The sequence below is a fragment of the Periplaneta americana genome, chromosome 13 (assembly GCF_040183065.1).
Source record: "Periplaneta americana isolate PAMFEO1 chromosome 13, P.americana_PAMFEO1_priV1, whole genome shotgun sequence".
Taxonomy (NCBI): Eukaryota; Metazoa; Arthropoda; class Insecta; order Blattodea; family Blattidae; genus Periplaneta; species Periplaneta americana.
In genome coordinates this window covers 161,662,772-161,675,955 of record NC_091129.1, presented here as the reverse complement: position 1 = coordinate 161,675,955, position 13,184 = coordinate 161,662,772, and the positions used below count along the sequence as shown (strand labels likewise).

Here is a 13,184-nt window from a genome sequence, read left to right as displayed (position 1 = left end):
TAATAATAATAATAATAATAATAATAATAATAATAATAATAATAATAATAATAATGATTTATTTAACCTGGCAAAGTTAAGGCCATACGGCCTTCTCTAACACTCAACCAGGAGTAAAACTGTGTTACAAAAAACACTACAAATTTGAAAAGTACACTACAATTTTACACACAAAACTGAATAAGATAATAATAATAATAAAATGTAAACAACAAGTAAGTAGAAATCATACATAATATATAACATACAGAAAGAAAGGAAAAATGTGAACAGCAGGTCAAAATAAATGAGACATACAAAGTATAAAAAAATAAGACAATTATTGATAATAATAATAATAATAATAATAATAATAATAATAATAATAATAATAATAATAATAATAAATAAGAATAGTAATAATAATAATAATAATAATAATAATAATAATAAAATAGTGCAGTACAAAGCATACAATGAATACAATATTTTTAGGTACACACAATAAGGAAAATTATGATTATATATAGCTCAACTTATCACATTATAGATATATCATTATCGGAAAATATGAAAACAAAAATATAAAATAAGTTAAATATCACTAGAACATAAAAAGAAAAAAATGTGAATACGTGGAAACATGCAATACAACACTTGTCATAATAGTAAGTTAGTTTGGCAACTCGTCATAAGATAATTTTCTAACTTGGTTTTGAAAGATTTCAATGTTGGCAGCCCTTGACTTCAGGCGGCAGAGAGTTCCAGTGACGAGAGGTAGCAACAGTGAAAGATGAGGAATACAGAGATGATGTGTGAAGTGGAATTTCTAGCGTGTTATTGCGTTGTGATCGAGTATTCATATTATGATAGCGAGAAAGAGTATGAAAACGAGCGAATAAATAATATGGGGATGAAGTGTGCATAATTCGATATAAGAGAGAAAGTGAGTGCAGATTTCTCCTCTCATGTAACCTAAGCCATGATAACTTCTCGAAAGAAGGTAATCTATAATATAATTCTACACTTCAAAAAAAAGTCACTAACATGAGGAAAAATGCTGAAAAAATTTTGCAGTTTACAGTTAGGGCACAAATATAGGTATATACTATATTACATTTCGGGTCCCTGGACATACATCTTATATCATAATCATGTAAGAAGTATGGTATAGTATACTATACTCTCAGGATTCAGGAGGTTTTAATATCATTGTTAAATTATTTCCAATAGCAAGTTACTTTTCTTATCAATTCAAAAATGGCTATTTGACAACCCTTAAAATCAAGATGAAACGTGAATGAAAGCAGATTTTTTATAGTAGTACTTCATCCTTTCAGCAAATATTCGGGATCTCTGTTACTGGTAGAGTAAATTGTTTAAAATGCAAGCTCCAATCCCGAATTTTTAATTTACCGGTACGGTAATATATAGATTTTAAGTGTTAACATAATAATGAGATTGAGTACTGCTACTTCACACAATGATCAGAAATACCAAAGCTCTATGCTGTTTTTACACAATGAACAGAAATGCTGTTTTTTATACAATGCACAGAAATACCAAAGATCTATGCTGTTTTTACACAATGAACAGAAATACCAAAGCTCTATGCTGTTTTCACACAATGAACAGAAATGCTGTTTTTTACACAATGCACAGAAATACCAAAGATCTATGCTGTTTTTACACAATGAACAGAAATACCAAAGCTCTATGCTGTTTTCACACAATGAACAGAAATGCTGTTTTTTATACAATGCACAGAAATACCAAAGATCTATGCTGTTTTTACACAATGAACAGAAATACCAAAGCTCTATGCTGTTTTCACACAATGAACAGAAATGCTGTTTTTTACACAATGCACAGAAATACCAAAGATCTATGCTGTTTTTACACAATGAACAGAAATACCAAAGCTCTATGCTGTTTTCACACAATGAACAGAAATGCTGTTTTTTATACAATGCACAGAAATACCAAAGATCTATGCTGTTTTTACACAATGAACAGAAATACCAAAGCTCTATGCTGTTTTCACACAATGAACAGAAATGCTGTTTTTTACACAATGCACAGAAATACCAAAGATCTATGCTGTTTTACACAATGAACAGAAATACCAAAGCTCTATGCTGTTTTCACACAATGAACAGAAATGCTGTTTTTTACACAATGCACAGAAATACCAAAGATCTATGCTGTTTTTACACAATGAACAGAAATACCAAAGCTCTATGCTGTTTTCACACAATGAACAGAAATGCTGTTTTTTATACAATGCACAGAAATACCAAAGATCTATGCTGTTTTTACACAATGAACAGAAATAAAAAAGCTCTATGCTGTTTGTACACAATGAACAGAAACACCAAAGATTTATGCTGTTTTTTATCAGTAATTTAAGTTAAGGATGCTATATCAACTAGCAGTTATCTAGCATCGATGGACTTATAACAGGAAGATGAGTCTCAGGATTCGTCATGGTTTTACCAGACATTCGTCATATAGTTGGGGAAAACGTCAGAAAAAAAAACCCACCCAATATTAAACAAGTGGGATCCGAATCCCTGCCCAAGTATGATTCCTGCTCCTAGGCCATACCGTCCATGCCAATAGCTAAACTTCTTGTTATCTATCAATTTAACAGAGAAATCTTTATATTTGTGCACTGATAATTTTATTACATAAATGTGTTTACATTTACACTATATTGCATTCTAACAAAACACGAACTTCAATGCAATGTATATTGGGAACTGATTAAATGATCTGAAACTTGCCAACTGCACAACAGAATGATAGAAAATTCAATAAAATATCTTTACACTATCCACACATACCTGTAATTTCTGTTTCACCTCACTGGAAGCCACAGCACTTTGTTGATGCGATTCTTTCTTCTTAAGGGCCTCCAGCTTCTCTTTTTCACGCCTTTCGCGTTGCTCTTCCAACTGTTTTTGCTGCTCCCAGAACTCCTGTCCGGAAACAACCCAACTACAGCATATTCACAGGCACATAATATAGCACAACAAACAAGTTGCTTCACATTCGGTTTAGCAACTATAAAATATAACGCTACTAACAAGATGATACAACTTAAAAAGACTTGCTATTTATCTCTGGTCCCTGTATTAATATACCTTTAATTTCAAATGATATCAATACAGTATCGAGACAAATAGCATTAAATTAAGACTTTTTTTTTTTCAGGAAAAACATAAAAGCCAAGAGGGTAGAAAATAAATGTAGGCTGCAACCCAACAATTTTTTTCAAGTGTATGCAACATACATTATATTTCATCCTTGTTAGAATTTTAAAATAAAATTTCAGACAATTTTGCAACTAAAATAGGACATTTACAATATAGTTCTGATGTTGTCAGTTAAAATTAAAGAATATGATTACGTTAAATTAAAATAGGAAGAATAAAAATATGTCTCAAAATTTGTATTGATATGCCTTTAATTTCAAATGATATCAATTCAGTATCGAGACAAATAGCTTTAAATTAAGACTTTTTTTTTTTTCAGGAAAAACATAAAAGCCAACAGGGTAGAAAATAAATGTAGGCTGCAGCCCAACAATTTTTTTCAAGTGTATGCAACATACATTATATTTCATCCTTGTTAGAATTTTAAAATAAAATTTCAGACAATTTTGCAACTAAAATAGGACATTTACAATATAGTTCTGATGTTGTCAGTTAAAATTAAAGAATATGATTACGTTAAATTAAAATAGGAAGCATAAAAATATGTTACAAATGATAATAGTACAAAAATAATTTGCATCTTCATTTAATTTATAACCATAATTTTCGGTTTTCCTACTGTGCATTCACATCAGTGGTTTGGGGTAGTTTTAAATAAACCTACGTACACAGTAAAATAAAAAAATATATATATTGAATTTATAATTATATTATTACAACTAAAAATTTACTAATGGGTAGTATAGTCATTAATGGTCCTTAGAAATAATAATGTATTTTCCAGGTACAGGGAGAAATTAACTTTCCTGAGAGGAAGCTTTCCACTTAGGAATTCCTTTAATTCATTACTGGAGACAAATAACATTTTTGAATAAGTTTGAAATGATCATCTAACAACGTACCAGTCTCTATAATTGTCTAAAAAATATCTGCTCATACTTGATGTCAGATTGTTTTAAAACACGCTTATCTGTATTGCAGTATTATTATTTCCTTTTACGATCAACATATAATCTATAATTTTAAATAATTGAATATAATATTGTGATTGCATTCAAATTGCACTGAATGTTAAATCTAATTTACGTAACTATTTTCGCAGTGTATTGAGTATAAAAACAATGTACAGTGATTTATTTTCATTTTGCAATCAACATTAATAAAGTTTATCATTTTAAATAATTCAATATAAAATTTTGATTGCATTCAAACTGTACTGAAAGCTAAATCTAGTTTAATTAACTAGCAATCAATTGCAATCAAGTCAGTAACTTAAAAATCTAAACTTGGTTTAGAAAACTTGGACTATTATATTCTTAAAAAAGAAGACAAAATAGCAAACACTTGTAAGTGTAATTTATTAAATGCATATTTTTTTATATAATTCTGTTATACAAACATAATAGGCCTAACCGAACTTTCTCACAATAAAATCACAGGATGAAATATTAACAATTTCTTTTATATTAGGTGAAGACTTTCCACATGTGGGTAGGAAACACAAAATCTGTCAATCTTTACGCTGTGTGTTTTTCCCTTGCATCCAAATAATCCTCACGTATAGCACAATGTGCATATCTGGCTTTGTTTCCATAAAACTTTATTTGAAATTGAATTTAACTTTAGGTGAAACAAGCGTTGAGTGACTTCCGCCGATTTTGGAATAGACACCGACGCACTTGAACTGCCAACATAGAAAACAAAAAATCACACTCAATCGCTTTCACCTTCACCTTGACGGGATAATAAAAGCCTAAACTAACCTAACCTAAGTGCGTCAGTGTCTATTCCAAAATCGGCGGAAGTCACTCAACGCTCGTTTAACCTAACTTTATAACTGACGAGATTATTCAGTCAGAATGAAACTCTATGATTTGACTTTAGCAATCATATTTTACACATTATCTTAGTTATACAGTGATGAATATTAATTAGGTTAATTACATTAAATTGTCTAAAAATTAATGAAACAAGTTATTTATTGAAATATAATTTTAAATGTTTCAGCAAGACTTGATGTTTAATTAATATACGAGTATGAAACCATTAATAGGTAGTGAATTGTAGATTATGATATTTCAATACATTTCCCTTATCCTTCTATGTTATATAGTCTTTGAAACCTGAATTAAACACAAGTCTAATGTTTCAAATATGAAAGACAGTCTAAATTAATTAGAAGTGCAGTGTTTTTGTTGTGAACTTATGTAATGTAAGCATAAAGGGAATATTTGATTTACTTGGTCTCACCAAGCAACAATGAATAAGTACCGGTATGAATTACCAAGTAATAATTTATAACAAGAATTAGAACCAGTGACAGCAAGTACTAAATTTTAGACAATATTACGTACAGCTTATAATACATCAATGAAGCTATTGTACCTAGATATTAACATTTTTCCTGAACGGAAATGCAAACTGGAATCGTAAAGTAAATTGTTAAACAATTCTATCTCTAATACAGGCCTGAAATCGTTATTTTAAGAAATATATTTATGTAAATATTGATTTTAATAATAATGGAAACAAGTGACATGATTCATTTTCCTATTTTATAATGAGAATTGCAGGAGTTAAGATATTTATTCTACATGAATACATAAATATATTTCGAGAAGGATTTGCACTAGAATTTTGATTACTGAATGAATGAATGCTAGCCATGATGTCCCAAGTTGGGTACAGGCCTCCTGTGATGGGGTTAGAACCCCCTCGACAGAGATGGCTCAAGTGTACTTGCTTGGTGAGCCAATCCAGCGAGCTTTTCATTAATACAGCAATTTAAAGATCACAACAACGTCGCTGCACCTCCAAAATCCGCTGTGTGTGTGAGTGTGGTTTCCCCCCCCCCCCCCAGGAGAAAGAAAAAAACACTGCTACTTTTCATTGCCTTGATTTTCAAAGCAGTTTTTGGCATAATTTTATCATTTGTATTGTAATGATTGAAATTATACCGTAAGTAAATTGGAAAATCAAGAGAATTAAAGGTGACAATGCTTTATTCTTTCTCATGCAAAAAAAAAAAAAAAAAAAACACCACACATAGCGGATTTTGGAGGCTCAGTGATGATACGCTTTTGTTTTCAGGCGAAAAAAATGAAGGTAGGGAGATATAATAATTTAGCAGTAAATACATTTCGTAAAACAAGTGACTACATGATTTTCGGACAATGCTTTTTAACAAAGTCTACGCAATTTTTTAAAGTCTGATATCTATCAAACAAGTGACTACATGGTTTTCGGACAATATTTTTTAACAAAGTCTATGCAATTTTTTAAAGTCTGATATCTATCAAACTTAAAATTTTCTCGCAACATACATGTACATTTTCCATCTCAGCACTTCACTTCCTTGACATCTTATTTTAAAATTTAAACCTTAATTACTTTTACCTATTGTGTCACTATCAGAAGATAATATAAAACACTAAATTGTTTAATAAGCAAATATATAACGTACGTACAAAGTGTTAATTTTTGTTCTTTCTATTCAGTAAATTGGGAACAGTGGATAATTAATTTTATGTTAACTCTCGGAACAGTACACACAAAAACTACATTCATTTTTGTAAATACAGCCGACATTTGCCAAATAGTATTCCAAGATTTGAGCTTACCATAGCCTGCTGCTGATGATATCGCATTGCTGTTTTCTCTGCCTTCTTGGAGGAAGTGGGTGTGAAGAGGAAAAGAAGACAAAGTATGTATTAATGGAAAAAAATTAATAATTGTGTAAATTACCTACCCGAAGACAGTTAGGTTCTTTAATTTCCTTTCCATAAACAGAAAGTTTTACATATTAAGTAAAAAGTGGTACTGAAACAGTAACTTTTATTTCAGTAACTCTATTAAGATCACAATTAACTGCAAAAATTATTTTACACACTTTACTATGCTAACATCATTACCACAACAATTAATAATACAACACAGAACTACTCACTTCTACAAGTTTGTATATTATAATTATCAAAGAGTTTGTGAGATAAATAAACTCTACAAAACTAAAGCAATATGAATCTCACTTTTCCTCCAAGATGTACAAGATTTGCACTCAATATATGCGACAAGTTGAGCTCCACTGTTCCCTACTGAATGTAACTGATTTGCATTATTGCACAAGAAAATTTGGAAGTAATACATATAGTACTATTTATGCGTAATATCATATTTTCATCAATACAGTAGGGTTGCCATAAAGGTGAGGCAAGAATTTAGGACTCCAACCGTGCAACGCAACATATTGTAATTACTACTTAATTTTTTTTAGTATGGTCATAAAAATATACAGAAACTTTACAATGTGCAACAAATAACATATTAATACTACACAATTATACAATTGAATGTATGATTCAGTTCGTTACTTCATTCTTAATCTTAAACCAGTCAGATTTTTCTGAAGGTGAAATCTTCTTAACCCTTTGCGGCACAAATTAACTTTTTATATTTTTCATTTTATGGATCATAACAAAGCTTCGATAAATTTTTTCAACATTTTAACTCTGAACAAAATTTCAAAACATAGATGGCACCTCTATGTATACTCAAGAGGTGGTTCCTTGGTGGATTATCTGTGCCATAAAATTTAGAAAGAAAGAAAATGGTGGTTCTTCTGAATAACCACTATGCTGCAAAGGGTAAGCAAAACATTGTTTTGCATCAGACATTCATGAAATTTCAAGTATGACATGTCTTTAAAATTACATTGAACCATCAGAATTGCTCTAAAGGGTTAAAGTTTTAGCCTATACCTGTATCTGTCCATTGAGCATTCATGATAGAAAAGATTCATTCCACACATGCATTATGGCAGGTAAACAGAAATAGAACTGGACAATTTTTAGTAGTGTAATTCTGAATACTGCTCACTATTTTTATAAGAACTGAAAAATTTCACCCATTTATCACTAGCTAGTTTTTGCATGAAAGTACTGTCAGATACAGGTTCATTCAGTTTTTCTTTCACAAACTTTATTAAACACAGTACCTAATTAACTGAATGCTACTGAGTCATCAACATTGTAACCATGCTTCAATAAGTAACAGTCCCCACCCCAAGTTGGTACATTCTTCACACTTGAGATCAATGAAAGAATTTAACTACTTTTGTAAATACTCATAATTAGTGGTACAGGAATTATAGGACCATAGGACAACTCGTAGCGTCTTTAAAGGGAGGAAATGTAATAAATTTCATTCGTGCATGCTTCCTGAAGACCCTACAGTGGAAGTTTCAAGGGGTTAGGTACAGCTTACAGCAGTAAAATTTTTGGAAATATTCAAAATTTCTTTCCTCCATTACTGTATCTTGCACAATAATGAAAATTGGTACGTGTAGAACACTGTCCTTCTGCTATATGAAAAAAAAAAAAAATATTTTTACGATTTAAAAAGAAATTATATATATTCAAAATTCAAAATGGTGGCAGTTCACTGTGCAGTGATGAAGCGTTTCCCTCATAACTCATAAACTTGTTAACTTTTTCATGTTCTCTCTCTTTTATTTTATTGCTGAAACTCATGTTTACAATATCATGCTCTTTCAACTACATTCCTTAATAAATAATATTTTTTTTTAATTTGTGTTAAAAGAAAATACTGATATTTGACCATTTTTCTTAAGAATTTATTTTTTATCAGACAATCTATCAACGCTAGAGGAGTGATCTTGCATCATACTGTATATATTCGATTAGAATTAGAGTCTGGCTGGGCGGAAGAGAAGGCCTACTGGCTTTAGCTCTGCCAGATGAAATAAATAAATTATTATTATTATTATTATTATTATTATTATTATTTAAATAAATTATTAAATTATTATATATGACATGCATAAGTACACACAAAAAATTTCATCACAGTATATTGGATAGTTTTTTAGTTATGTGGGAAACGCTTCATCACTGCACAGTAAACTAAATTTGGGGAGGGGGGGGGGAAATCGTAAAAATATTTTTTTCTTATAGCAAAAGGACAGTGTTTCACACATACTAATTTTCATTATTGTACAATATACAGTAATGAAGAAAAAACATGTTGAATATTTCCAAAATTTTACTGCTGTAAGCTGTACCTAACCTCTTAAATGTATCTTAAAATTCAGGACATTTGCCAATTTATTGAAGATCGGGGAGAGGGGGGGGACACTTCTCCATGCGCTAAAATTCAGTAAAATCCCACTTTTTCAGGACGTATGGCAACCCTATCAATATGGAAGAGTGTAAATGATTACGCATTTGCAAATAATCAACAATTTAGTCATTAACCCAGATATGCACATGTGAGATAGAAATTTAATGATAAACTTTCATTTTCGTTTTCTACGCCCTTGTTTGCAATGCATACGATTGCTTTTTACGTAACAAGCCAGTATCTTAATGCGAAAGATAAGATAAAAAGAAAGTGAAGGAAGAGCAAGAGAATGAAGAAAGAAAAGGAAATAGTGGGAAGAAAATAAATGAGGAAAAAGACGGAGGATGTGGGGGAAAGGAGGAGAAAGGAGAGACGAAGAAGGATATAATTTCTATTCTTATGATTATTCATTTCTTATGTCTATGTTGAGTTTATTATAATTCCGAAACACGTTATTTGTTAATATAGCAGTTCTTGGATTTATTTCATTCTTCATTTGTCAGATAGGATGAAAGGTTTTTCTGAATTTGCTGATAGTTTTACATTGCACAAAGTATTCTTCCATAATTACATATCTTTTTTGTTTATAAAGAGTGACAATGAAATAAGAAACATCCACAGAGTCTCTGTATCTGAGAAGGTAAGCAGTACTGCTCTGGAGTTGGATGGAGGATATCGCAATAAAATTTATCTTCAATTGAAACTTCTCATTCTCTTTTGTTTCGATTCAATTTAGCAAAATGATAAATAATATTTCCAGAACCCACGAAACTTGTCTCTCATCTCCTCGACCATCGAAGTCTGAGTGTTTATTTTCCTATAAGGTCACAGTGGTATGATCAATTGGGAAGCTGTTTTTTTTTTACGTTGTTAAATATTTTACTAAACATTTCATTTGTTTTATTTTGAAGACTATTTCCCTAAACATGTTGTTGTTGTTTGTTGTCTATTGATGACCTGCATCTTTCTCCAGTTCGTCTCAATAATAATAATAATAATAATAATAATAATAATAATAATAATAATAATAATAATAATAATAATAATTACAGCAACAAACAACAACATAAATTAGGATGTTATCTTATTTGAAAAGCTTCCAATATGTAAACCATTTGTATGAGCGAGGCACAAACCATAAGGTGACCGTGTTCTTTAGTTCTAAACATTACTTTTTTTTAATTTGTTCATTCAGTGATGGAATAACAGGTTAGGTTGCATAACGACAAATCACAGGGTGACTGCTAATGTTGGGAATAACGATTACAAAGTAAGTAGACAGGGCTATTTTAAGACACAAGCCTGTTATTTGCGGTAGGTTGAAAAAGGCAGAACATTTCCAAGAAAATTATATAACATGTTTTTTTCAGTACAGTACATCATAAAACAGAATTCATTAAGGTTCTTCATTGTCAATTACCAAAGATTGCAAAGTTCCCTTTCCTCAAAGTATTCTCAGTGCTATTTGCATATTAACGATTACATCTCCCTTGCCAAAAGCCCACCCACAACTCTTCTATCAGGTAATTTTTTTAGTAGGTTATTTTACGACGCTTTATCAACATCTTTGGTTATTTAGCATCTGAATGAGATGAAGGTGGTAATGCAGATGAAATGAGTCCGGGGTTCAACATCGAAAATTACCCAGCATTTGCTCATATTGGGTCAAGGGAAAACTCCGGAAAAAACTTCAACCAGGTAACTTGACCTGACTGGGAATCGAACACGGGCCACCTGGACTATCTATCAGTTCCCCCCCCCCTTGGGGAATTTCATTGAAGTGAATTTATTAATGGCAGGCAGAGTAACTATCCCATGCCCCCATGTTTTAAGTTGCTACCAGTCCACTTCATTAGAACCAGGTACCCAGGTTCGAAGCCGTTATCCCTGTGAACTTACAGTATATTTATTTTCCCCTATTATCATATTATAGGATTATCTAAGAAATTAGCAAGTTCTTTGTGATAGTAGAAGAGAAAGAGTGGGGGAAGGGAAGTGGTACGTGGCCCGTTCTTTTAGGGCTCATCCCGACATTTGTCTTATTACTCAAGGGAAACCACGGAAAAATCTTGAGCAGGATGAGGTGTCGTGCTGACGACAAGCCAATTGGCTTCTGTAGGGACTGTAGATGTATCTATCAAGTAAATACAACCTACAATTTATAGTCTACAGCTTCATTGTTACACAGGAACAGTGTACAATTTTAGTTCTTCAACTTCACGTGAGAAGGTCTAAACGGATATGTAATGAAATATGAAAGAAAATGGTTTCTGAGGTCACCAAATTAAATATTTCTTCATAAAAAATTCTGACTCTGAATTGCTGTCAAAACCAATACTACTTTCAATAAACAGGTATTGAGTATAATACGGACTAAAAGTAATGAGGTTCTGTGTATGTTCTGAATGACGTTTTACAGACTCTTTCTGCTCTTACATAAATAAAGATGCAATGTAAATTACACACACTCTTATTATACATTCACAATGTGCAGTATGTACTACAAGAAACGTATTATTAACGATTTATGTGAAAAGCGGTAGAAGACATCCAGAACAAAACAATGTCACTCTAGAATGAGAAGATAGTGCACGCCAAATTTTGCAAAAGATAATTTATTATCTAAGAATGGTGACACTTATGCCACTCCTGCTCTATACCGTGAACTGCAAACTTTACATTAATTAGATTTTGTTCTAAGCGATTATTTAGACCTTATTATGTTCTACAATTTCTGGCCAATTTCGATTTGAATCACCCCCTTTTGGCAGGATTCCCAACAAAACATTGTCAATATACTTATTAAATACACACTTTCTATCTGAGCAGAGGTGCATGCAAAATTTTATCAAACACGGCTTTTTAAAAATGGCTAAGCTCTACTTCACCTTTCGCCAGCATAATTTTATTATATTTCACCATTTTTTTCTCAGAAGCTATAGATCATCTGGAGACAAAAATTGGCATGCTTCATATACACTATCTGTACATCAATAAATAATTTTAATGTTTTTGAAAACTCAATAGTTATTTTTTTTTTAATTATTAAAAATTTTTGTGATTTTATTTTCAGCCAGACAGCATTTTAATGGCAAATTACTCAAATATTTAAAATTTGATATAATTCATTTTTGTATCTATTTTTAATAAATATGTCTACAACATACACTAAAATCTGTAACATGTTACTTTTGAAAATATTTTAAATATTTTTATTTCATTTTATATTAATTTATTTAAAAAAATAATAAATATTATTAAAAAAAACTATTCATTCTATCTTAAAGATTTTACTGTATGCTGTTCACATAAGAGAACTTTACATGCATACAAAGTTTCATTAAGATATCTTGAGTACATTTTGGGTTATCATTTAAATGCTGCCCGACTGAGAAAAATTCTAAAAAAAATTTTAATAATTAAAAAAATAAAATAAAATAACTATTGGGTTAAAAAAAATAAAAAAAAATAATTTATTGATGTACAGATGGTGTATATTACGCATGCCAATTTTTGTTTCACAGGAAAAAAAAAAAGTTGAAATATTAATAAAATTATACTAGGGAAAAGTGTATCTACCTCCTTAAACTGCTAACTTCAAAATGGTTTGTAACAAATGATTTATGTAGGTCTTGTTATGCTCTACAATTTTTACCTGTACAAATTTTCTAACTCAGTTTTCTTTTCTTCAGCACTGATTACTATGAACTAAAACAATTTTAGAAACATAAGTTTTGTAACTATTTGGGATTATTTCTTGTGTAAAAAAAACAATGATGACCACCAGAGAAAAAAAAATCATTATTTAAGTATAAATGTTTTCTTCTCTAAAACTTAAACAGTAGGTAT

General features: G+C 30.6%; 1 protein-coding gene across 17 annotated transcripts in view; it reads right to left on the bottom strand.

The window, feature by feature from the left end:
- The window catches only part of HDAC4 (histone deacetylase 4), a 582,774-nt gene that overhangs the window by 69,873 nt on the left and 499,717 nt on the right, over nucleotides 1–13,184 (bottom strand). For 14 of the 17 annotated variants that reach the window (XM_069844548.1, XM_069844563.1, XM_069844558.1 and 11 more), the window contains 2 exons: nucleotides 6,818–6,859; nucleotides 2,826–2,960 (listed from right to left, as the gene is read on the bottom strand). In XM_069844548.1, coding sequence (XP_069700649.1) covers nucleotides 2,826–2,960; nucleotides 6,818–6,859 — 177 coding nt within the window. The remainder of the gene's footprint in view (nucleotides 1–2,825; nucleotides 2,961–6,817; nucleotides 6,860–13,184) is intronic. The other 3 variants (XM_069844549.1, XM_069844551.1, XM_069844555.1) reach the window with 3 other exon arrangements.